General features: G+C 37.1%; 1 protein-coding gene across 2 annotated transcripts in view; it reads left to right on the top strand.

Annotated features, from left to right (window-relative positions):
• Positions 1–25611, top strand: part of LOC127411530 (serine protease HTRA1A-like) — a 33564-nt gene extending 7953 nt beyond the window's left edge. For both annotated transcript variants that reach the window (XM_051647185.1, XM_051647184.1), the window contains exons 3-9: positions 46–250; positions 18321–18515; positions 19145–19177; positions 20012–20126; positions 20231–20288; positions 21608–21703; positions 25011–25611. In XM_051647185.1, the coding sequence (XP_051503145.1) occupies positions 46–250; positions 18321–18515; positions 19145–19177; positions 20012–20126; positions 20231–20288; positions 21608–21703; positions 25011–25179 (871 nt within the window). In that variant the 3' untranslated portion in view covers positions 25180–25611. The remainder of the gene's footprint in view (positions 1–45; positions 251–18320; positions 18516–19144; positions 19178–20011; positions 20127–20230; positions 20289–21607; positions 21704–25010) is intronic.
• The last annotated feature ends 663 nt before the right edge of the window (positions 25612–26274 follow it).

A 26274-nucleotide genomic window follows, 5' to 3' on the forward strand; every position in this document is an offset into this window, starting at 1 on the left:
TTCCTCTTTTTTATCTCTGTCTTTTTTATGTTTTTTCTCTCTCAGGATGGTGTATTCAAAGCGAGAAATAGCAGTGGCGAGCGGGTCAGGGTTTGTGGTGTCTGACGACGGCCTCATCGTGACAAATGCCCATGTGGTAGCCAATAAAAACCGAGTGAAGGTGGAACTCAAAAACGGAGCCTCATATGACGCAAAGATCAAAGATGTCGACGAAAAGGCAGACATCGCCCTCATAAAGATTGATCCACCAGTAAGAAGAACTTTTAATACACATACTGCCATTATATACTGTATCCTTCTAGAAAAAATCCTGGTCTCTAACTGGCCTGACAGCAATGACAACATTCAGGTTGATATACAGTACAGCAGGATTTACCTTAAAAACTATCCTTTAGCTGTACTTGTTTCCATTTTTAAGTGGACTACATGGCAAACAGTCGAAAGGCATACAAAGATGAGGATGTGAATGATAGGGGAGGTTATAAATACTTACAGAGAGAAAGAAAGTTTACCAGACTCCAGGAACAGATACTGTACTCTCTTCATCATGCTGAAAATAGTTTTTAAGCACTCACACATTGACACAGAGACTGCAGGGCTCAAGTAATGCTCTAGAAAGCTGCTTGACAGAACTGTTTTAATGTCCATTATTTTCTCAGCAGGCAATTTGCATGTTTAGCCCACGACAGACCGAACATGTATTTTTTTTTTCACAGAAAGCTGCTTCATTGGGGTTCATAAATGGAAAGTTTTATTTTTTGATCCTGATTGTTAAGACTTAGAGGTTCAAGCCTGAATACAAACTGTGATACACCAAACACGAAAGACTCTGTTTTATGATACAGTTACAATCGGTGCAACATCAGAAACAAAATCCAAACACATGGAGAGTGTTTCATCATCACAATAAATAGATCTGGTCAAGCTACAGTTTACAGGTATTCAAACTTGGCATCCATATTTCTGAAATGTACCCGGCTCTGTAATATTCTGAGGACACAATCTTTGGAAAGGAGAGCTGAAGTAGGAACATTAATAACCCCATAAATAGGGGGCCTTGATAGCTCAGTGGTAAAGATGCTGGCTACTACCTCTGGAGTTCGCTAGTTCAAATCCCAGGGCATGCTGAGTGACTCCAGCCGGGTCTACCAAGCAACCAAATTGGCCCAGTTGCTAGGGTGGGTAGAGTCACACGTGATCTCCTCTTCGTGATCGCTATAATGTGGTTTGCTCTCAGTGGGTCACGTGGTGAGTTGTGCATGGATGCCACAGTGGATGGTGTGAAGCCTCCACATGTGCTATATCTCCACAGTAATGCACTCAACAAGCCATGTGATAAGATGTGAAGGTTGACAGTCTCAGATGCAGAGGCAGCTGAGATTTGTCCTCTGCCACCCATTGAGGCAAGTCACTACGCCACCACAAGTACTTAGAGCACATTGGGAATTTGGGCATTCCAAATTGAAATTTTTTATTTTTTTAAATAAAATAACCCCATAAATACAGTCCTTATATGGTTTCGTGGGAGAAATTTTAAACCCTCCTACACTTAAACTCTAAAGGGTTGAATCACATTGCACAGTGCAGACTTATAGAATATATGTCAAATCAGGCTGATAGACACCAGGCAGTATGTTTTTGGCTGACAATCCAAACCTCACAATCACTCAGGCTCTTAAACCTATGTTCTCCAGAGAAATACAGCACACGCAAGCCTAGACTGCAAGTTTAATCTGATCCAGTGTTCCTTAAGAATGCACACTGCTGCCAGATCATATTCCTTGACTGCTTCTTATTCTGATTTTTTGTAGCCAAAACAGATATAACCAGTTTCAGAAATGTACTTTTATTAAGGAACCATATTTGCCACCTGGAACTGAATTTCAGGGGCATTTTTGTTTTTTTTTACCTTCTCAGGGTATTTTTTATTATTATTATTATTATTTTTTCTAAGCATAAAAACAAAGCATGCCCTCCATTTATGTCAGATATTTCTGTTGAAATAATTAATTGAAATTCTCAATATTATCGTTAATGGCTGTTAATAATACAATCCTATTTAAATAAAAAAATAATTAAAAAAAAGAAAAATAGCTGTAAACAATGCACAAGATATAAGACAATAAACACACTTCAAGAATAGATTTTAGACAATTGGAAGCTCCCTGTTACATTGTATAGATGTCTGCTATTTACCACCATAGAGCATTTTGTTTGAAGTGTTTACTTCAAGTTCAATGTTTTCAGACCTGGTTTTAGGTTGTTGTTTTTTTTCCTTCATATTGGTTCATCTTTACCATCTGCTTCTGATACAGATACTAATATGGAACTAATATGACAGCTACAGGTCACTACAGTGTCTCCAGAGGCTCTAAACTCTTAACAAAATGGAACAATATGACATGGATCAAATGTTAGATAACAGATCAAAAAATAACATTTACCACACTGTAAACATCTGTTGCAGTTTTGTCACTTTTGAGGGCATGTTTCCACAAGCCCTGTTTAATTTTTGACCATAGTGTTTCTGATATAGTTTGGAGAGCAAGCAATCATAGGGCTGTTTAATGCCCAGCTGCTAAAGAGTTTGCCCCAGTTTGAGAGAGTGGTAGTGATTCTGAGTGACATCATTTAAAGAGAGAGTCATAGACTGCGAGAGAACATTTAATGGAGACCATTCAAACCTGTATCTGACATGTTTAGACAACTTACTCTAAATATCAGGACATTTGGAAAGAGAAAAACGGGGGGGCTGCAGATAAAGAGGCAGAAAGAGATAAAAAAAAATGGGGGACAGAGAGAGAGAAAGAGGGGGAGAGAGAGGACATTGGCTTGAATGCAATGAGTTAGTTGTAGTTCAAGTTCTGGGAAAAGATCAGACACCGCAAAGTCCCCAGGGAGACTCTCTGTGTATGAGTGTGAGAGAGAGTGCTTGTGTGTACTTGCATCCCTGTGAGCAATTACTGCAATTTCTTCCCATTTACTGACACATGTTGAGAGGTTTAAAATAGGTCAGTACTGCCAAACTTCACAATACATACACACACACACACACACACACACACACACTGCCACATATGCTCATGCCTTGACTAGATGAGGAAGAAATTAGCTTATACATCACCAAACACAGTTTACCTCATGCAGAAAATGGACAGCACATGTTGGATGAACTGAGAGGGGAGCAGAATAGATTATTCTGTATTTTCTTCTCAATCTTTTGTCCTTCACACTGTCTTTCTTACTCATTCTTGCTCCTCTTTTTGGTGGCTGTATCCCTCTTGGGAAAGCATTACTCTGTGTCCAGAAGCCCATGACTATAGAAACAGGAAAGAAGGAAAGTGTTTTCCCTTTCAGAGAGAGAGAGAGAGAGAGAGAGAGAGAGAGAGAGAGAGAGAGAGAGAGAGAGAGAGAGAGAAAGAGAGAGAGAGACTTGACTTTAAAACTCTTTATTTAAACATATACTAAACCACTAAAATACAATGTAATCTACATTGACCATCAGACATCACCAATTAAACACTATAGTCCCATCTTCACATATTGACAATAAAGCAACATTCACACCCCATTTAAACTCAAATTCAAGTAAGTTCTTTGTGATTTGATAGAATTTGTGTTCCACTCTGATTCTCGATTCAACCAAAGCAGTAAAAATTTGCAGTACACTCATGTTTTTCCCCTCAGCAGCCATTCTACAGGTCTTCCAAATAGCTAATTTAGCTTGTCCAACTATAAAATTCGCCAAGTTACACTGTTCTCTGTGTGTTTTCGAATACTTGCATCCATAAATAAAAAGTATCTTATTAAAACAGAAACCTAAATTTCTAAGTATTCTTTCCAATAGATTAAACAGTGGTACTAGCCTGGAACATTCAACAAAATCATGTCTCTGATTTGGTACAAAAATTACAGGATGATAAAACAGCCGTATTAAACTTAGAAACAAACATATTTGTAGGTAACACACAGTGTAATATTCTCCACTGCAAATCTCCAGAACGTTTTGGAAGGGGACCTTTATACAAGAGCCTCCAAGAAGGAGCAAGATCATCAGAAACCATAAGATATTCTTTCCATTTTGTATCACATCTGTGATTAATATATTTAAAATAATCAGTCTTTACACATATCTGATAAAACTCCCTTTTTCCAACTGCTTGAAAATCAAGCTCCTGTAACCCCTTAAATTTCAACAACTTCCCCTCTTGGTCACCCTCTATACAAACCCTTGGAGACACAAATAACTTAGGGAAAGAACATTGCATCGAGCCACCAGACAGGACACAATTTACAAAATGGAGGAGCTGAGAAGGAAAAGCAGCTTTCATACTGTTTATGAACTGTTCCACCATCCTCACAGATCTAAATCCCACATGTTCACAAATTTCGACTGCTGGTCTCCATTTTCTGTAAGTAATATCAATCAAATGTGCAACTTTAGTCAAACCCTTCTCTATAAATGTTTTAACAATGGTATTAGATTTGCAAACATTACCACCAAGAAAGGAATTATAAAACAGTGGTTCATTCAGGCCAAAATGGTCATTCTCTCGTCTAGACTCCTTAAAAACAGTCCTAAAATGTAAAACTGAAACATAGAATTTTACATCAGATATAAAATTTCCACTATACAAGGACATCAAAAACAATTGCTTATCAAGGGAAAAACCACCAAAAGTTCTGAGCAAAGCCAGGCCAAATAACACCCATGGTGTAGTATTCTCCTTAGAATAAAGTAAAGTCTGAGCAACTTTTAGCCTCATAGCTTTAACTTTAGCTGTCAAATCAATCAACCCTTGACCTCCTTCATTAACTGGCAAGTAAAGAATTGCTGGGGAAGCCAATGATGACCGTCCCAAAAAAAATCAACAAAAATCTTCTGTAAACCTTGCAATAGAATTTTTTGGTGGATCAAGTACATTTAAACGATGCCACAGCATAGATGCAGCCAAGTTATTAATAATAAGCACTCTACCCCTATATGACAATTGAGGGAGAATCCACCTCCACCTGTGTAAATGGCCAGACAATTTATCAAATAGACCTTACCAATTTTTCTGCATATATTGATCTACTCCCATAAAAACCCCAAGCACTTTAAACCCTTCCAGGCTCCAAGAGCAGTGCTGAGGATGTACTGGAGGACCTCCGTTCTCCCATTTGCCCAGCAAAAAGGATACACTCTTCTGCCAGTTTATTCGTGAGGAAGAGGCTCTCTGATAGACATCAAGAGATGCTACCATTTTCTTTATATCTTCATCCGACCTTATTACCACTGTGACATCATCAGCGTATGCAATTAGTCTAACTGTTACCAAATCTGTACTAAAAGGACACACTAACGAAATCCCACTTAACTGACGTCTCAGAACTGCCAAGAGTGGTTCAATAGCAATAGCATATAAAATACCTTAGAGACCGACCCTTGTCGTATACCTGTCGTATGCCAATTAAAAATGGTCTTAAAAGGGTGCCATTTATTTTTAATATACTATATACATCTGTGTACAACAGCTTGACATAAGAAATAAATGATAAACCAAAACCAAAAGAACTGAGACATTAAAAAAGAAAGCCATGATCAATTTGATCAAAGGCTTTCTCCTGGTCCAAAGAAACAAAACCTACATCAAGTTTATACACCTTGGGAAAAGGAAATCAAGTCTCGAACCAGAAAAAGATTGTCAAAAATGGATCGATTGGGAATACAGTAAGACTGATCTGCATGAATCACTGAAGATATACAAAGTTTAAGTCTATTAGTTATAACTTTGGAAAATATCTTGTAGTCAACTCCGAGCAATGACACAGGGTGCCAATTTTTGATGTCTCCAAGATCACCCTTCTTAGGTAGTAAAGTTATCATGGCCCTCCGAAGACTCACAGGTAATGTGCCTCTTTCCAGACACTCCAAGAAAACAGAAAACAAGTCCTTTCCGATCACCGACCAAAACTGTTTATAAAATTCAGCATTTAGTCCATCCAATCCAGGAAACTTACCTAAAGAGAGTTCCTGAACAGCTACAGTCAGTTCATAAAAAGTCAAAGGTTGATCAATTCTAGATTTCTCCTCTTCTGAAAGTTGAGGTAGATCTTGAAGAAGAATATCAGCCATTTCATAATCACAGGGTTCATCCTTGTAAAGATCCTCGTAAAAAGATAAAGCATAGGAAAAGTTTCCACGATCATCAGTCACTTTTCCTCCTCCTGGAAGTTTCCTATTTATGGTCTTCTTCTCCAGACTAAAAAAGGAAGATGTCGGAGCATCCATGTTGTTGAAAGAAGTAAACCTTGAACGGATAAGTGTCTCTTGGGCCCTTTCTTCTAAAAGTTTCCGTAAAAGGAATTTATTCTGTTCAAGGATTTCAGCAGTGTCCACCTCGTCCATTTTATTATCAATGTAAAGGATATCTTGTTCAAGCTGTTTCAATGTACTTTCCAAAATGCTTTTATTATAAGCAATAAAACTCTGGCAAAAAAGTTTAATTTGTGCTTTGCCAATATCCCACCATTGACTTAGGGACTTATATAGCAAATTTCTCTCTCTCCAAGTCTCCCAAAAAAGGGAAAAAGAGTGCACAAAATTGTGATCTTGCAACAGTCTACTATTAAATTTCCAAAGTGAGTGTTAAAGAGTGCTCTGTGCAATAGAAACTTCAATAGACATATAATAATGATCAGATAAAGCAGTGGGAATAATACAGCTATTAAAAAATTGACCCCTAACACTTTTCTGCACATAAATTCTATCGAGTCTAGCTCCAGATACCATATTAGAGTTTACTTTCAACCAGGTATATTGTTTAGTCTGAGGGAAGGTTTCTCTCCAAACATCCACAAGACAATGATAAGTTATCAAAGTTTTAAGTTCATCTGATGACTGTCTATGGGGTTCTTCATGATTCCTATCTAGGGTGTAATTTATAGTACAATTAAAATCCCCGGCCAGAACAACCATTCTATCCTGCAATGCATCACTTAAAGCAGTCTTCAGTTTTTTAAAGAAAAGAATTCGCTCTGAACCAATATTTGGGGCATACACATTAAACAGTGAAAAATTAAGTCCATGAACCGTTACATCAACACGCAACATTCTACCAGGAACCAATTCAAAACCACTCACAGGTTGCTCCTTATATTCTGGTCCAAAGAGAATCGCAACCCCTGCACTAACACTAGAACCATGACTTAATATAGCCTGCCCTTTCCATTCACTTAGCCATTGTACTTGGTTATTCAAATCTGTATGAGTTTCTTGATGAAAAACTATACCAGCCCTCTTTATCATAATATAGTTAAAAAGACTAAACCTTTTAACAGCATCACGACACCCATTAATAATTAAAGTGCCAAATCTCAAGGATGCCATAAGAAAAAAATAAAATAATAACAACTAAAAAAATAATTAAAAAAAAATGCATCCAAGCCATGTCACTTTTTGCCTTGCAAGTGCAACGTACTTCTTACATTACAGAGAAGCTTCTTAAGGCGATACCGTTTTGGTCTATCAAGCACATCAAAAGATGCCTTCCGCATAGCTACAGTACAAGATATCAGAAATAGTTTTAAATCTGGAAAGTACGACTCAATACTGGGCTTACGAAGCCCTTTTGTATTATCAAGAAAAGTATTAATCTGCTGTACTGAGTAAAGTTTAGTCCTACCTTCAGAAGTATTCTCAGAATCCATCTCGTCATTCCCATCATATATTTCCTCGTAATCCTTATCGAAATCTTCCGTCTGTAGCCTTAAATCCATCACCTCTTGCGAAACATTATCTCCTTGACTCTGATCAATCGTTTCATCAGTGCTTATGTTAATGTCACTTACTTCAGATTGTGTTTGTTTTTCATCCCCAGGTGAGTCGGCCTCATGCGCATCTTTTGCATGTACCTGCTCCGAACTCAACTCGAGCTGTATGACTTCAGGCATATCAATTTGGCTGGCCGCTACCTCAGCTATCTCCATGGCACTATTGCTGGAATTAGCTGACAGGGATCTTCCGTCATACGCCTCGTGCGACCTACTCGGAGTTAATTCCACTCCGGCCTGTGGAAGTTGTAACGGCGCAGCGTCCACAATTATATCAGAACCTTGCGCCCTATCATCTTCCATGTTAACAGCCAAATCTCCATTGGCGCCATTATTTTCATTACAATTCGGGCAAGTCTGTCTAACGTGTCCAAATTCGCCACAAATAAAGCATTTCATGGACTCTGAACTAATAAAAATAGTATAATCCTTACCCTCGATGGTTAATTTCACCGACAGGTTCAAAGGATCACTCTGAGAATTCAGAATCATGAAAACCTGCCGCCGAAAAGACATTACATGTTTAAGTTCAGGATTTTGGCATCCGAGCGTAATCATCTTAATGGGACTCACTAATTTACCATATCTCTTAAGTATTTCCTCTAATTTCTCATTTTTAACAAATGGAGGTACATTTGACAAAACAATCTTTGATGGGCTCGTTAGAGGCAAAACAGACACAAACATTTAATTGATTATTAATCCGCTCTCTATTAAATCATTTACCATTTGGCTTTGACTCAGGAAAATAACTATCGCCTTGTTCATACGAGAGGCAGATCTAATATTGACGCCGCCAACTGCAGCACTCATGGCCAGCAGGCAATTCTCTACTGACACAGATGCATCAGGCATACATTTGCAGCCATGTCTAACAGTCAGTTGCGAGAAATCACCCGCATTTGTCCCCATTTTCCCCACTCGCTGACCAAAATCAGCCCAAATAATCCTACTACTTTACAAAACACAATTCAAGAAAGGGAAAATTTGAAAAAAAAATATCAACTCCAACTCAAAAACTCTCACCCCTGCCAAACTCCGTTCACTCGCTCCCAGCATGCAACACACACACACAGAGAGAGAGAGAGAGAGGAAATGTGGTTAGAGACAGAAAATAAATCCATATGTGTGTGCGGACACAAATTCACCCATTTTAAACACTGCAAAAAAGATTAAATAATAAAAATCCTATTCTTCATCTTTGACCCATTTCCTGTAAAAGAAAATTCTAAATATCTTTAAAATTAATCAAATGTATCTTATAAGCAAAACTGTGTAAGCAAGTTATTTTATTTTTATTTATTTATCTATTTGTTAGAGAATCTACAGTATATTGAATCTAAGTGTATTTTGTCTTGTGGCACAGTGGCAGAACTTTGAAATGACAAGTAAAAAAATCTGACAGTGCAACACAAAAAAATACACTCATATTCAAGATACATTCTTTGAAAATAAATAATAATAATAAAAAAGATATAATTCATTTTGTTGGTATAACCTAGTGTATTCATGTAAATTTAGTGATGTAAATAATATTTTTAACTTGAATAAAACCAGTTTGTAATTTTTTTTTTTTTTTTTTCTGTGTGCATTGAAGGCAACATTGAACAGTACGGAAAGCTCTTGAGGTGAAAACTCAGTCCAAGCTTCTATACCATCAGTTGAATTTCCCATTATTCCTGTTCCCAAAAAGATTAGCTGAACCTCCAAGAAGATGGTTAATTTTCATGTCTCAGCTCATCACACAATTAGTCACATAATTTTTAAATCTCCCATGTCCTCCTTTTCATTCCAGTCTGCTCTGGTCATGGGCCAAAGCAAAGAGAGAGGTTCTCGTTTAGGTTAAAAGCTACAAGGCTAATACATGCTGAGCACACAGAGTTTTCTTTGGATTATCAATGTTCCAGTGGCCTTAAAGTGCAATCCAGACTACTAATATGGCCGACGGCTGGTTGGGACAAAATAAGTCATTTAATATTACAGGACAAAATGTGAATCACACGTGGCACAGAGAAGCAGAGAAGCAATTTGAGTCTGCATTTGTGCAAAGGCATAGAGGATATACATAAACTGCCATGTGGGACAGCAACATGGAAACAGTATGTCATTTAAATCCAGTAGTGTAGTCTAGGGCATACGCCATATGCCCACCTATCTTTCTTAGAATCTTGCGTATGCCCACCTAAAATAAGTGAAGATACGTATGGCTGCCAGAACAATGAGTAGGCTTTTGACCTGGAACTTTCAATCTACCAATGCACCGTTGAGTGAGTGTTTTTTTAAGTGTACAGAGATTCTTTCTAAACGCGCACTTAGCAGTCCGACTAATCTGATCCACCAATCAGAACGTTCATTTCAGATGTGATTGAATATTTGTTAACCAATCATATTTTCCATTTCAGTAAGGGGCGGGACATTTACAGCATCTAATGCTAATGCACAAGCATCCCTGGGGTAACCAGAATTTGCACTGTAAATGTATTTCCCTGCTAAACATAAATACAGCTGAAGTCAGATGTTTACATACACCTTATCCAAATACATTTAAACTCAGTTTTTCACAATTCCTGACATTTAATCGTAGAAAAATTTCACTGTCTTAGGTCAGTTAGGATCACTACTTTATTTTAAGAATGTGAAATGTCAGAATAATAGTAGACAGAATGATTTTTTTCATCTTTTAAATATTTCATCACATTCCCAGTGGGTCAGAAGTTGAAATACACTTTGTTAGTATTTGGTAGCATTGCCTTTAAATTGTTTAACTTGGGTCAAACGTTTTGGGTATCCTTCCACAAGCTTCTCACAATAAGTTGCTGGAATTTTGGCCCATTCTTCCAGACATGTAGCTGAGTCAGGTTTGTAAGCCTCCTTGCTCGCACATGATTTTTCAGTTCTGCCCACAAATTTTCTATAGGACTAAGGTCAGGGGTTTGTGATAGCCACTCCAATACCTTGACTTTGTTGTCCTTAAGCCATTTTACCACAACTTTGGAGGTATGCTTGGGGTCATTGTCCATTTGGAAGACCCATTTGCGACTGAGCTTTAACTTCCTGGCTGATGTCTTGAGATGTTGCTTCAGTATATCCACATAATTTTCCTTCCTCATGATGCCATCTATTTTGTGAAGTGCACCAGTCCCTCCTGCAGCAAAGCACCCCCACAACATGATGCTGCCACCCCCATGCTTCATGGGTGGGATGGTGTTCTTCAGCTTGCAAGCCTCACCCCATTTCCTCCAAACATAACGAAGGTCATTATGGCAAACAGTAAAAAATTTTGTTTCATCAGACCAGAGGACATTTCTCTAAAAAGTAAGATCTTTGTCCCCATGTGCAATTGCAAACTGGAGTCTGGCTTTTTTATGTTGGTTTTGGAGCAGTGGCTTCTTCTTTGCTGAGCAGCCTTTCAGGTTATGTTGATATAGGACTTGTTTTACTGTGGATATAGATACTTGTCAACCTGTTTCCTCCAGCATCTTCACAAGGTCCTTTACTGTTGTTCTAGGGTTGCTTTGCACTTTTTGCACCAAACTACGTTCATCTCTAGGAGACAAAATGCGTCTCCTTCCTGAGTGGTATGATGGCTGCGTGGTCCCATGATGTTTATACTTGCATACTATTGTTTGTACAGATGAACATGGTACCTTCAGGGATTTGGAAATTGCTCCCAAGGATGAACCAGAATTGTGGAGGTCTACATTTTTTTTTCTGAGGTCTTGGCTGATTTCTTTTGATTTTCACATGATGTCAAGCAAAGAGGCACTGAGTTTGAAGGTAGGCCTTAAAATACATCCACAGGTACACCTCAAATTCAGTACACGTCCTATCAGAAGCTAATTGGCTAATGTCTAAAGGCTTGACATCATTTTATGGAATTTTCCAAGCTGCTTAAAGGCACAGTTAACTTAATGTATGTAAACTTCTGATCCACTGGAATTATGATATAGTCATTTAAAAGTGAAACAATTTGTCTGTAAACAGTTGTTGGAAAAATTACTCGTGTCATGCACAAAGTAGATGTCCTAAACGACTTGCCAAAACTTTGCTAAAATTAAATCTGTGGAGTGGTTAAAAAATGAGTTTTAATGACTTCAACCTAAGTGTATGTAAACTTCTGACTTCAACTGTACATAAACAGTATATATACATTTAAATGTAACTTATGCAATTAAACTTTGTGAAAATACTGCATGTTATTGCACCCATGCTAGTTTTTGATACTCTTCACAGATGCTGAACAACTGTGTCTCGTAATTATTACATCAAATGTCTTTTTATTTTTTTTATTTTTTGCCTTTTACTACTGTCAGTGGTGCCTTTCTCTTGTGATATCAGATTATTTTAATTTATATTTCTAACTAGGAAAACAATTTCACTATACACAGAAAAGCACACTATAGAATACAAATAAAACAAATAACCATTAATTCTTATGTAGGCTATATATGGTAATTCTAGATAAAGTGTTAATGTGAACATTACTACATACATATTAGCTATACAATGCTTATCAGTTTATTGCATATTATGTATATATTAGATTATTAATTAGAATAATTATAAAGGATTAACAATTTTCATAGTAGCATAATGAAAGGAACATTTATGATACCTATTAATTTAAATACATATTTAACATCGAGTTACCATACCATGGTTCTTAGTAGTGTACTGTACACCATTCCAGCAAGAAACTTACCTTGATATACATTGTAAGTTCATGTGGGACCATAATTACAACACCTACATTTCTTCATAAATTCACAGGATGCCCACTTCTTCAGACACAACTACACCACTGTTTAAACCCCCTAAACCAACCTCCCCCAAACACTCTCACTCACTAGTCTCAACTCATCTCAGGTTTGCTGTATCATTTCTGGTCCCAGTCTGAGATTTGCAGTATGCTCTTCTCTCATTTCTGAAAACACAAAAATCCTGATAATCCATAGGAATGAGATCTCTTTAACATCTATTGTTTCTACCAGACAGCAATGAGATAAAAGAGAGAGCAAATGGACAGTTTCACTTTAGTCTCATGCTTCTCAGTTTTATCTCCTAAAAAAGGGCCTTGGTAATCTAGAGTTTCAGAAGAGATCTTATCAATGTCACAAAGTATGTTAAAGCCTGCAATCAAAAGTCAGGGATTTTCAATGTTTGGAGTTCAAACACTTATCATCAAATTCTTCCCATACAAAATTATCTCTGCTATGCTATCCAAATGATTTATATAGCTCTATTTTCTCACTTTACTGTATGTCAACAATTCTCATCTGTGTCCATTTTTCTTTCACTTCAGGAATTTTAGGGGAAACAACCAAGACAAAGTTGATACTTAAAACATGAGAATGAATGAATTGAGAACTCTATTAAGTCTCCTTTGCTTTGAAAGGAAGCTTCTGAGTAATACAATTTTCACTCACTGAAAATATCCCACAACCACATCCAACAATAACCTACCAGCTGGATTTCATTACTTACAATTAAACTGATGCTTTTCCTTTAAAGTGACTCACAGTGCACTAATTAGAGGCACAATGTGGGATGAGGTGCCTACTGAAGGGCACAATGATGATAAAGTAGGACAGTGTTCTCAGAAGCTCCAGTTCCAAGTCGCCTAGTCGCCCACTACTGGTGGATCTTTCTTTTGAATCCCTTTCCTGCTTGCAGTGCATGCAAAGGGAACTAAGGGACTCTCTGGAAACTCTTGTGTAGCTTACGACAACATGCTAATAATAGCCTCAATCTTCCCCAGACTATGGTACCCATTTTACACCTGCATAAGTGCTTGTTAAAGTGTAGTTACTGGAATGGCATTTAAAGATGTGGGGAGTGTAATTACAGTCCAGAAAATGCCCATTTCAGGTCTGCAAACTGGTGTTTCCTTAGAGTGAACCCAACACGCTAAAATCACCAGATAAAATGAATTATGTTACCAATTTTATACGGAAGGAAATTGACTGGATCATTCATGAATAACAATTTTTAGCAGACATTATTTGACCATATATGCATTTGGCAGATGCTTTTATCCAAAGCAACTTACAGTGCACTTATTACAGGGACAATCCCCCTGGAGCAACCTGGAGTTAAGTGCCTTGTTCAAGGACACAATGGTGACTGCTGTGGGGATTGAAGCAGCAACCTTCTGATTACCAGTTATGTGCTTTAGCCCACTATGCCACCACCACTCCCATATGCAGGCATCTCTCTTTATAAAGAGTCATGTGGTATTTGTTTACATTGTTGTTTTGTGTTGTTCTCATCCTGACATGGATCAGGTTGGTATAGGTGTAGGAACTGTGTGGAATTCAGGCCTTTGTTTGTGATAATTTTACATCTGAGTTAGATAAAACCTTATTTGCCGATCTCTCTAAGTCCACCTTGTGAGTCGTGACACATACCTTCTACCTCTCATTGAAGATCTCTATCCTAGCCTTATCTTGGAGACTTCACAGAGACTTTGTTTTTTCTGTAAGGTTTTCTTTTGGTGTTATTTCATTTGCATTGGGTGAGGTTGATACTGTTTTTACATGCCCCAGACTGAAAGGGTATTCCCAGACTGCTGTATCATTAACAAAGACACCTGAGGAACTCAGAGCTGTTGTGCTTTTAGTGGCCAGATGGATGCAGGTCTTTCTGCTGGTTAATGTTTATAAGGAACCGCTGACCTGTAGTCTCATACCATTAGCAAAGCTTTGTTCTTTGACTGGAGTTCATGACCTGCTTGTACCTTCCCAACTTGCTAAAATACCTGCATAGTCACCAGCATACATTATGTTGTGTGTTTTCTACCATGGGATGCTAGTGTTATAACTAGCTTAACCAGAAAGATTTCCATCATCAAGACCATGACCAAATTTTGTGGGTGGACAGTGCTGCCCCTTATAAAATATGTAGAGTTCTGGCAAACGTGCCGCAAATTTGCCACTCATTATTTTCACAAGCAAATGAGCTTGCGATGTGCCACGTATGTTTGCCAGAGGTGTGCACGGTAGTGGTGAACCTGAAGCAAACCTTTGACCACAATGTACAATTTGCCACTACTGGCAAACACTTACAGTATGTGGCCACAAATCTCATTTGCATGTGAAAATTATGAGTGGCAAACTCTCGATTTTTGTAAGGGGCTGTACCCACCAGCTACACCAGCAATAAACCTACAACACTAATCAGCATATAAATCTGCCAACACTAATCAGTGTAAACAAAGTTAAGACACTTTGTGCTTATTACTATCATTGTTGTTTCACTTACATCGGTGTAAGTTTTAAATTAACAGCTCATCCAATTAAATAAATGTATGCTCTTCCCCAGTATTAGCACCTCTCAATAACCCTCATGGGATATTGGAAATTGGTAGCAAATCAAAAACATTTTGTAGAGTAACTGGACATTTTTTAACTCTCTTTATATTTGCGTTGTGTTGTAGAATTACTAAGTATTAAGCTTTTAGCTATTTTTGAGCAATTTTTGATGTCCTGTCATTGTAATCAATGCCTTAATATACAAATGATAGCCTGTACACTGTAAAAAAAAAAAAAAAAAAAAAAAAAAATTATTGAGCTTAAAATCTCAAGGCAACATGATTCAGTATGATTTTTGTCACCAGTTCAATTACTTTTACAATCTTTGCCTCTGAAGAGACGTATGTCTTGCCATCCAAGGCAGTATGTATGATTGGTTACATACTGTAGACACACAATAGACCTCAACCCTTAACACATATACTTCGGTGACAATCAACAAACCTCATTAAGTTAAAAATGATAAAAATGAGCTCTTAATCGTGATAGCTGTGCAGTGTGTGTAAACCTCACTCCCCTGGCCTCAAGAGGATGTAGCCTTAGGCCTCCTCATTAGCATGCCCGCTTCCCATGCCAAAGACTGCAGTTCGAATCCCACTCAGAGTAGGTCAAGCAGGACCAGTGACACTGACTAACAGTGGCAACAACAAAACAACAATAACAGCATAAATAAAGTCAGAAAACAGCAGAAAATAAGCCTATAACACTAACTGCATAATTTATTCATGTTGCAATGCATGCTGGAACTTACAAATCAGGAATATTGTTCAATATTAAATTGTTCATCCAAACAACTCTGTTAGGCTAGTTGGGACAACATTTATGGGAATGTTGTTGGTCAAACATGTTTAATGTAGATGCAAAGTAATTCACATTTCGTTGTATCTGTGACTCAAAAACCTTCATAAGCTGGATAAAATGCAATTTTGTTCTCTTTACAGTGTATTTTGAGATTGGACATGAACAGTGAGTCATCTTTGTGGTGAGGAGAAAGAATGAGAAATGAGAGAGAAGCTTTCAGGGTGGTTTTTCCATATAGATGTTAAATAGAAACTATAATTTAACACAGACACAAAATGGTTCGCTAATGTCTTACATTGACACAAAATGGCTGACTTAGCTTCACTGTGGCTAATAAGTGGTGTGAGTACTGAAGTGACCTTTGTGTGTGTGATGATCTCACCCTTTCGCAATGGTAACCCAATAGAGCACTGATGTTCCCAACAGGACCGTCAGCAGCTGATCTTTGATTGCAGTATGTGCACATTTTCACACAGATATATTTCACAGCTGTGAATTGTGCCATCCTTGATTAGACTGATCTATACAACGTTCATTTAGATTTCACAAAACTGGACAATTCTCTTCTGTTTATCAGTGTTCATAATTAAGCACTGGAAATATGAGTTTGATTTGAATAGCAGTTCTTTTTCTGTGTTATCAAACCTCTTCATAATCAGCTTATTTTATTTCACCAGTAGCCTGCTATTTCTCTGCCAGGCCCTTATTGAGTGGAAGGGGACAGATTTTTCATCTCGTTTATCCTCTACTATTTTTAAAACCTTGGTAGCGCAGGTCGAGTTTGCTGAGTTCATCTCGTGATAAAAGCTCTAGATCACTTTACAGCTCTGGACTTTTAATTTCCTTCCTCTCCATCAGGTACAAAATGCATGAGTAGAAACTGAGCCGTGACATGTCTTAAGATGGCAGCCATTTTTGTTTCTTTCTGATGTTTTCCTTGTTGTTATAACTACTTTGACTGATGTGATTAATGGAATAGTTCACCCAAATATGAAAATTCTGTCATTATTTATTTTCCCTAATATAGTTCTAAACCTATATGCTTTATTTGTTTTTTCCATGGAATACAAATGTAGTACGAATCTTCTGAAGCCATGCAATAGATTTTTGTGAGGAACAGACCAAAATTTAAGTTGTTATTCACTAATAATCTTTACCTCAGTTGAAGCTCGCATCTACCCTATACGTCCAGGTTTAAACAATTGTGCATCAACATTGTATGTCTTTTATGGCAAGAGCTACATAAAGATTTTTCCAAAATGTCCTGTGATATTATAGGCCTATAAAGGCTTGGAATGACATGACAGTGAGTAATTAATTAAATAATTTTCATTTTTGGGTGAAATATTTACATTTCAGTTGAATATTACAGTTTAAATATTTTAAATATTCACAACATTTAAAAGTGTTGTTTAATTGTATTTTTATTCATTAAGTTGTGGTTGCAGTATTTTCTAATATAACACCAAAAGTTCTTACCAGCCTGGCATCTTATGAAATGGCAGTTATATTGTAAAACACTTTTATAAGGAATGAGGGGTTTGAAATAAATCTTCCTATAACCTTGAAATCATGTCTTAAAGAGCTTAGATCAGACAGACATTACAGCACAGTCTCAACTTGTCTGAACTGTCTAATGTTGTAAATACAGTGTGAAGGTTTCCATTCCATATTTCCCTCATAAATCTCTCATCTTACATCTCACATATGCACAAAAAGGAGAAAGTAAGTACGTCTGATGTGTCAAGTTCTGAGTCTCTGCTGTCCACATTATGGCTCTATTTGTCCAGTTGGTAAACAAAATAGGCACCAGTGCAAAGGCAAAACACCCATTCTGTTGTCACTATGATCATCCTGAAGAAGCCCTTGTGTTGAGAGGCGAGATTCCGTAAATTATTCCCCACAGGAAGGGAAAAACAGCATTCCGATCCCTCCTGACCTAAGTGGCTATTTTCCGTGATGTCATAAACGTTGCCAGCCACTGCGATAAGGTTTCATAGGTCTGAATTTAAAGATCCAAACTACTCTGTAGCAGACACTTGATAGTGGAAGCATAGAGGTGTTGTAATATAGGTCTGTCTGTATGGCAATTATGGGCACAGGAAATTCAAGGGTAGAATTATGGAATGCCATCTTGTACCACTGTTTCACAATTTATCACATGACTGACATTACAATGTTATAAAGTTACTAAAATGTCAAAAACAGCTTTGTTGGGCAGCCACTATTGGATAACAATTAAAGTTATTTTATAACTTTGTAGACCTTAAGATTGTGAAGCATTAGGATATTCTGTCTTATGGACAGATGCTAAAATAATGGCTGCATTCCCGTCGTGACATAAAAGTGATTTTCTCTCTCTCTCTCTCTCTCTCTTTGTGTCCTGGTCAACAGAGTAAGCTTCCAGTGCTTCTGCTTGGCCGATCGGCTGACCTCAGACCAGGAGAATTCGTGGTTGCCATCGGCAGCCCATTTTCCCTCCAGAACACAGTTACCACGGGGATAGTAAGCACCACACAGAGAGGGGGGAAAGAGTTGGGCCTGCAGAACTCTGATATGGATTACATTCAGACTGATGCCATTATTAATGTATGTGAATTATTACACTGTTTGAAACACTGCCAGATTTATTTATTTGAGTATTTTTACTTTATTTCTTCTTCTTTCTTTTTTTTCTTTTTCTTTTTTTTTTTTCTTCTGTTTGCAATCCTCTTACTGAAACCCCATTATTAGTTAATAGTTATGCAACAAAACCCTCTATAATTTGAATTTTGTGGCTTTTAGTCCATGTGTGTTAGCTTTGAGGACATCTATATGCTAAAGTACTCCTAAATGTTGATCGAATTTAGCCTTCATTTGCATTAGCAACATTAATCAGATAGACTAAATTAAAATTTCGTCTTTTTCAGGCAAAACGGACAAAAAATATTGGTGACTCATCTTGCATTACACCAATATTTCTCCTATCAAATGTTTTCTTTAATAACAACATCCCCACCCCATATTCTAAACTAAAGTCTATTAGATATTTTTAAAAATGGGCTAGCACTTCGATATGTTCCATTAAACTTCCTGTTTCAGTTGGAAATGCACTTTTCAAACCATTTCTGGGGTTTTTAAGCACAGGCTCACACATTCATCCAAGCACACACAAACAAAGCCATAAAACACAAGGATGTCTTAATTCATGAAATGCTTAACATGTCTTTCTTTTACAGTATGGCAACTCAGGAGGACCATTAGTCAATCTGGTGAGCATTTCCTCATTTCAAAACTGTGAGCATGCATATTACACTATTATTTTCCCATCATTTGTGTGTCTGGTGTTACAGTAATCTCACTCCAGTAAGACTATAATTTGACATGGTGGAACTCAAGCCATTTGTCATTCATGTTAGATATTCGAGTGCTGATCTTGCATCTTTTTTTGCTGTTTGTGTGCTAATGTAAAGGATCATAGACTGTAAAAAGGAGATCTGTTGAGATATTATCTTAAGGAGCTGTTTCTACCTCATCGTACCCATTCAAAATGACTTTTATTGGTATTTTGACAAAACATGTTTACAGTGTACTGTATGAACAGCAGTAGTGTACAGTAGGTGACATGAAATATTGTTGACATGTCCAGCGGTGTGACATTCTACACTTCATCTAAAACTATTTTAAACAGCATTTTGCTCATACATTTGGAATAATTATGCGTGCTTGTATGACCTCATGTTAATTGATATAGTGCATAGAATATTTGTATTTACAAAACAAAACAAAACAAAATACACAATTTATCCATTTAAATGTACTTGTAAAGGCAAAAATGTGTTTAAATTGGTCAACATCTTGTATGAACTTAGAGATTAACTTCTTATATATGAAAAACAATACACATTCGCCTGTACATAGAAATTGATTTTACTCTAAAATCTTAATGCTGATTAAAAAAGTTATTGGACACATTATGCGTCAGCTACCCAGTAGTTGATTCTAGATCAGAACCTTTACGTGTAGTTTAATAGAGATTATATTCAGATCTCTGCAATGCACGATGGTTGTGTATATACTGTAACTGATCATTCTCTGTCCTGTAGGATGGTGAGGTGATTGGGATCAACACATTGAAGGTGACGGCTGGAATCTCCTTTGCTATTCCTTCAGACAAGATACGACAGTTTCTTGCTGAGTCGTATGACAGACAGGTCAGAGGTACGACATGGCCTATACAAAATACATTCATATCCAAAATTGAAATGCAGTGAAAAACTTTGGAGAGAGGAGAAGCCAGCCACTTTCATCTGTCTATTCAACAGGTCAAGGAGCAATGAATAAAAGATATATTGGTGTTCGAATGATGACCCTCACTCCTGCGTAAGTACAAAACCATGGCCATGCATCAAACAAATTAATCCCTACTTTAAAAAGTATTAATGAGTAAACATGCAAAAGGTTATGAGGTAATATCAGGGGAAATTTTGGGCTTTATGGAAAATGTTACATTATGTAATTGTATGAGATAATTGTTTTTATATTGCGTGCGGTTTATAGTGCTGTATTGCACTGAGTGTTATTGATGGCTGTTGATTTATATATATATATATATATATATATATATATATATATACACTGGCAGCCAAAGATTTGGATTCAAAGGGTTTCAAAGTGCAACAGATTTTGTCAATCAGGACATTACTGATGTAACACTCAGGACATTACTGATGAAAAAAACAGCACCATCACTATTTGAAAAAAGTCATTTACTAGAAAATCACTTGCCATTATATCAAACACTGCTGAAAACTATTTGGTTCATTAAATGAAGCTTAGCATTGTCTTTGTGTTTGTTTTTGTGTTGCCACAGTATGCAATAGACTGGCATGTCTTAAGGTCAATATTAGGTTAAAAATGGCAAAAAAGAAACAGCTTTCTCTAGAAACTCATCAGTCAGTTGCTGTTTTGTATTGTTGTGCACTGGAAGCTTTTGTCACCAAGACAAATTCCTTGTATGTGTAAGCATACTTGGCAATAAAGCTGATTCTGATTCTGAATTCTACCCGCTCAACACCAGTTTCATGTACAACAGTAAAGAGAAGACTCAGGGGTGCAGGCCTTATGGGAAGAATTGCAAAGAAAAAGCCACTTTTGAAACAGAAAAACAAAAAGAAAAGGTTAGAGTGGGCAAAGAAACACAGACATTGGACAACAGATAACTGGAAAAGAGTGTTATGGATCTTAAACCCATTGAGCTTTTTTGGGATCAGCTAGACTGTAAGGTGCATGAGAAGTGCCCGACAAGACAGCCACATCTATGGCAAGTGCTACAGGAAGTGTGGGGTGAAATGTCACCTGAGTATCTGGACAAACTGACAGCAAGAATGTCAAGGATCTGCAAAGCTGTCATTGCTGCACGTGGAGGATTTTTTGATGAGAACTCTTTGAAGTAGTTTAAGAAGTTCTGAAAATTTTTTCTAATTGTAATAGTCATTTTTCATGTTATTAATGTCTTGACTATACATTGTGATCAGTTGAATGACACTTTGGTGAATAAAAGTACCAATTTCTTTCCATAAGAACAAAATCTGTACATTATTCCAAACCTTTGGCCGCCAGTGTGTATATATATATATATATATATATATGTTTTGCCGCATTAATTCTCTGATGACAGTAGTGCTAATTCCTTCTTGCAGACTGTCCAAAGAGTTGAGAGGTCAACTGCGAGACTTCCCTGACATCACGTCAGGAGCCTATGTCATTGAGGTCATCTCTAAAACCCCAGCTGCAGCGTGAGTCACCAAAATAATACGTCCATTAATGCCAAACTGGTCAAAAGTGCAGGTCAACTCCTTTGGCAGTACTCAGCTGCTGTTTTAACTGGCCATGTGCACATGCTGTCTCTGCCTCTGCCGTCATACCTAGAGGGATATTGTCTTTGGCTCTGGCTAGCTCCGCATGTTTTAAATTTAGAGTAGACCCCCACTTTTCATAACACATGCACACACATACAAAACCCTGCTGATATTCATTGTTTCAGGCAGACATGTTTATTGAATCTCACAAAAACCTTTTTTGAAACCACTACAGTATGTGAGTATGTATAAGAGAGAAGAGAGCCATCTAAGGTGCTGATCATGCATGGCTATGTTTGGAATGGAATGCTAGCTTACTACTTATTGAATAATGCACAGTATATACTGTGTACTGCGTACATAAAAAATAGTATGTGAAACAGAAAACATTATGCAACAATTAAAATGTTGTCAATTATATTGTCACATGACAATACACTATGTTTAATTCAGCGAGTGGTATCCAGTTATCATCTCAGTTATCATCATGTAAAAAATGGTTAATTTGTATTTTTCGTCCAATTTTGTGTAAAAAATATTTAACATTTGTCAGTCAGATCAAATAATGAGTCAAGAAAGAGATTTTGGCTGAATTTAATTCAGGTCACTCATCACACTAGAAATGGAGGGCCAAGTCAAGTGCTTGCATTCTGTTGTATAGACCATTTCAAGCATGTAAACAGTTACAAAGGAATTACAACGCAACTATTCCTGAAGCACTTCCGATATCATTAATGGATCCTTTAAATAATACTTTGAGTTAACATATTTTCCTCAAATAATGTCAAATGTTTTCCTGAAGTGACTTATCCAGACGTGTTGTTGATTCTGAGCATCTACACGAGAGAGGCAATTAAACTGTATCGTAGTTTAGGTGTTCACAATTATTTCCTCAGCGGAGAGATCAGGAATATTGGATTGCTCCTATTATAATAAATGAGGCCGTTCAATGAAGCTGTCTGCATGACCTGCAGACTAGTAAATAACTTGCACATCTTCATTCATTATAATGGGAGCAATCTATAGTCACTTTTAGAGCTCTACCTATCAAACGTACAATTATTAGGCATAAATTGTGTTCACCTACCAGACATAAGACGTGTGCTACAGTTGTTAGTACTGCACATATCCAGCTGTCTCGCTTCACTGAAGCTGTTCATGCATCCATATTCTGTAGCTTTTATGGAGATCTAAACACTTTAATGTCTGTTAGTTCCAAGCATCCAGGGAACATCCAGCCACCGAACAACATGGTCTATATTTTAATAATGACATTTTATGACAATCTTGTTGAAGTTATTAATGTTAATTATGTTAAAGTCAATATGAATAAAGCACCTCCCACTGTTGTTTGAATGAGGGTGCATTCCATTCAGAAGTGATCATCCCTATGCCCTTCGAAGACTTAAACATCCACTGTGAGAGCTTTGAAAGGTTAAAAGGTGTAGGGCTCAAAAATAAGGGTCATTCAGTACTCACTTTTTAAGTCATTTTTATTGGAAATTCTGTTTGAAGCGATCTTACAGCATGACTATAATGAATGTTCTCCCTACAAGTGCACTTCGGAAGGTGATTTATGCCGTTTGGACACAGTCTGAGTTCGACAAGTTCTTGAAATGGTCTATACCGCATATTTTGACAAATGTAGTACTGTAGATCATCCAGGTACTCCATGCATACAGATACTGTGATGTACAGATGTACTGTGCACAGTATATATACTATATACTGCTGACAAATGAAGAATAGTATGGTAGTATGCTATTCCAAACTAGGGGCTGTTTACATGACAACGTTTTCAACTAAAAACGGAAAACTTTTTATGTGTTTTGGCTGTTCGTTTACACGACAACGGCGTTTTGGGGCCTGAAAACGCAAACTTTTGAAAACAGGCTTCAAAGTGCAAGTTTTTGAAAAGGATGCGGTTATTGTCTCTGTGTAAAATACAAAAATGCGTATTTGTGAAAACGATGATGTCATGCGCACGCGTATTACGTGTTCAGTCTATAGGCATGCACGCGAGACATTCAAAACTACAATGGTGGACTACAGGTGTTTGTGCTGCTCAAGATTTTGAGTTTATTGATGCTTCTCCAGCAAAGTAATTGTAGTAATAAAGCAACCTCATCGTCCGTCCAGACAAAATTGCTTGATGCTTTCATCATCTTCATTGTTTGTATTTACCGCTCTGTGGAAGAATGCTTATGTGCGCAGGCGCGTAGTGTTTCTTTACAAAGTGACATCGCCAATTACTGGCCTGGCATGCATAATACAGCGTTTTTAGTCGTTTTCACAGATCCATGTGAATGGGGATCGTTTTGACATCTTTGTCGTCTGTACGCAAAACTTTTCAAAAAGGCAAAGGAAAAACTTTTCCATTTTTAGTACATCGTTGTCATGTAAACGTACCCTTATTCACATCCTGTGACAGTCACTGCCACATCATATGAAGCAATTAGATGACCATTTTGATGTGTCATCATTACATGCCAGAACAAAAGCCAACAATTTCTCAAAGACATGTTGGGACCCAAAGATTTTCTGTTGGCTAGTCAGGGATTGCAGATCATTGTGATAATATTCTTTGCGCATGAAACACTGTTTTGATGTAATTCCACACCCAGCAGTCCAATCCACTGCTTACCACGTCCTGATCCAGGACATTTTTAGTTTAGTAAAGTTTGGATGTTATGAACAAGCTCAGATGGCACCCAGACTCACACACACAACTACTTTCTTCCTTTTGGCAAAGCTACTATGGTTATGATTCACAATTGAGTAACAGATGATCACCAAATGTCACAGTTACAGTCCAGCAAATATTAAGTGTTTGTGAAGTCCAGTATGTAACCTAAGTATTTAGAGTATTCCCACCCATGGAGGTTTGTATCCATAAGATTGTTTTGAATGCCCTAATAGAGATGTAGGTTAATATTTGAAATATGTTTTTAAAAGGCCATTCGAAGTGATAAGGTCTGAGTTATGGAGCCATTAGGCTTTTAATGTTGATGTTTTGATGAAGCGTGCAGCTCTACAACAACGTTAAAATTACATGGCGTATGGCCTTCAGTGTTGTTTTTGGAAGTTATTTTGGTATAATTCTGGGAAACCCAGCAATATTTGATTGTACTGGGAAGATTTCAGTCTTCAGACTGAGTCATGAAGAGTCATTAATCAAAAAGAATTATTTGAAACCTCTTACTCCCTTATGCTCTTTCTCAAATGCTTTATCTCTCTTTTACAGTGGTGGACTTAAAGAGCACGATGTTATAATTTCTATCAATGGTCAGCAAATCTCAACGGCAACAGATGTAAGCTCAGCCATCAAAAAGGACACCACTTTAAGCATGGTAGTTCGACGAGGCAACGAGGATGTCATCCTTACTATCATTCCCATGGAGATTGACCCTTGACCTTTACCAAAGCTGGTGTACATCGACCCCACCAATGAACTCACTGGGTGTATCCCCTGGCCAATTTTCCATGTTCTTGAAATGACTGGCAGGGTGAAAGCTCTGCCTGAAAAGTTTAGACTGAACAGAGCACATGTAGATCCATGTTCAAATTTATTAATGTTTTTTAAAAAAATCATTAAATATTTTAGAGGATGCTACTACTGTTTACAACATAAGCCATTGGACATTAGATTTTCCAGATTACATTTTCTCTTCAAATGCCCAACAGTTTTAAGAGTTTTTCAAAACTTGTTTTGGATATTTTCTATTTTTATTTCTTTTACAATTTTTGTAAATTAAACTGAAATCGTCCTCTTTTGAAAAGATTAAAACCTTTTGATATTGCACTTTTCAAGAGCATAAATATTTTATAATAAAAGTTTCACATGATGCACTGGTGAAGGCTATTTTCACACACAAAAATATATTTTTTAATATTTTTATAATATATTTTCATATAAGAAGTGTCTTTTTGGTTTCTGTCTTACATTTATGGATCCCAAGGTTAGACATCTGTGCATTCTATGAGTAAAATGCTCAGAATTGAACCTTACAGAACCATCTGAAGTCATAAACTTTCAGAGTATGTCATAAGTGGCACACAAATTTCAGCTGGCACTAAAATATGGCAAGAAAGTGTCAGGTGTCAGGACTGTTGTGGATAAGCCCAGAATCCTTGTCCATACTGCCAGAAAGTTTATAGTGTGCTGGTGCATGAGCAAATATATAGAGCAAATACACACACACACATATATATACAGTACTATGCAAAGGTCTTAGGTGCCTTATATTCTTAACAAAAACATTTGTCTTAAAATGGTTATTTTATATATTCTGCTTTTATAAATTCAAACACACACACACACACACACATAAATACAAAAGCAAAAGCTAAGAAATGCAATGTAGGACATTTCAGAGATCAAAGAGATCAAAAGAGGGTGAGACAGAATGACAAACCTTACTTTAGTTCTTCAGTGTACAGTAGGAAACATCTAATTGAAATACCCCAATGAACCAAAGACCTTATGACTTGATTGCCCTGTAACCATT

This window comes from Myxocyprinus asiaticus, chromosome 20 (assembly GCF_019703515.2).
Source record: "Myxocyprinus asiaticus isolate MX2 ecotype Aquarium Trade chromosome 20, UBuf_Myxa_2, whole genome shotgun sequence".
Taxonomy (NCBI): Eukaryota; Metazoa; Chordata; class Actinopteri; order Cypriniformes; family Catostomidae; genus Myxocyprinus; species Myxocyprinus asiaticus.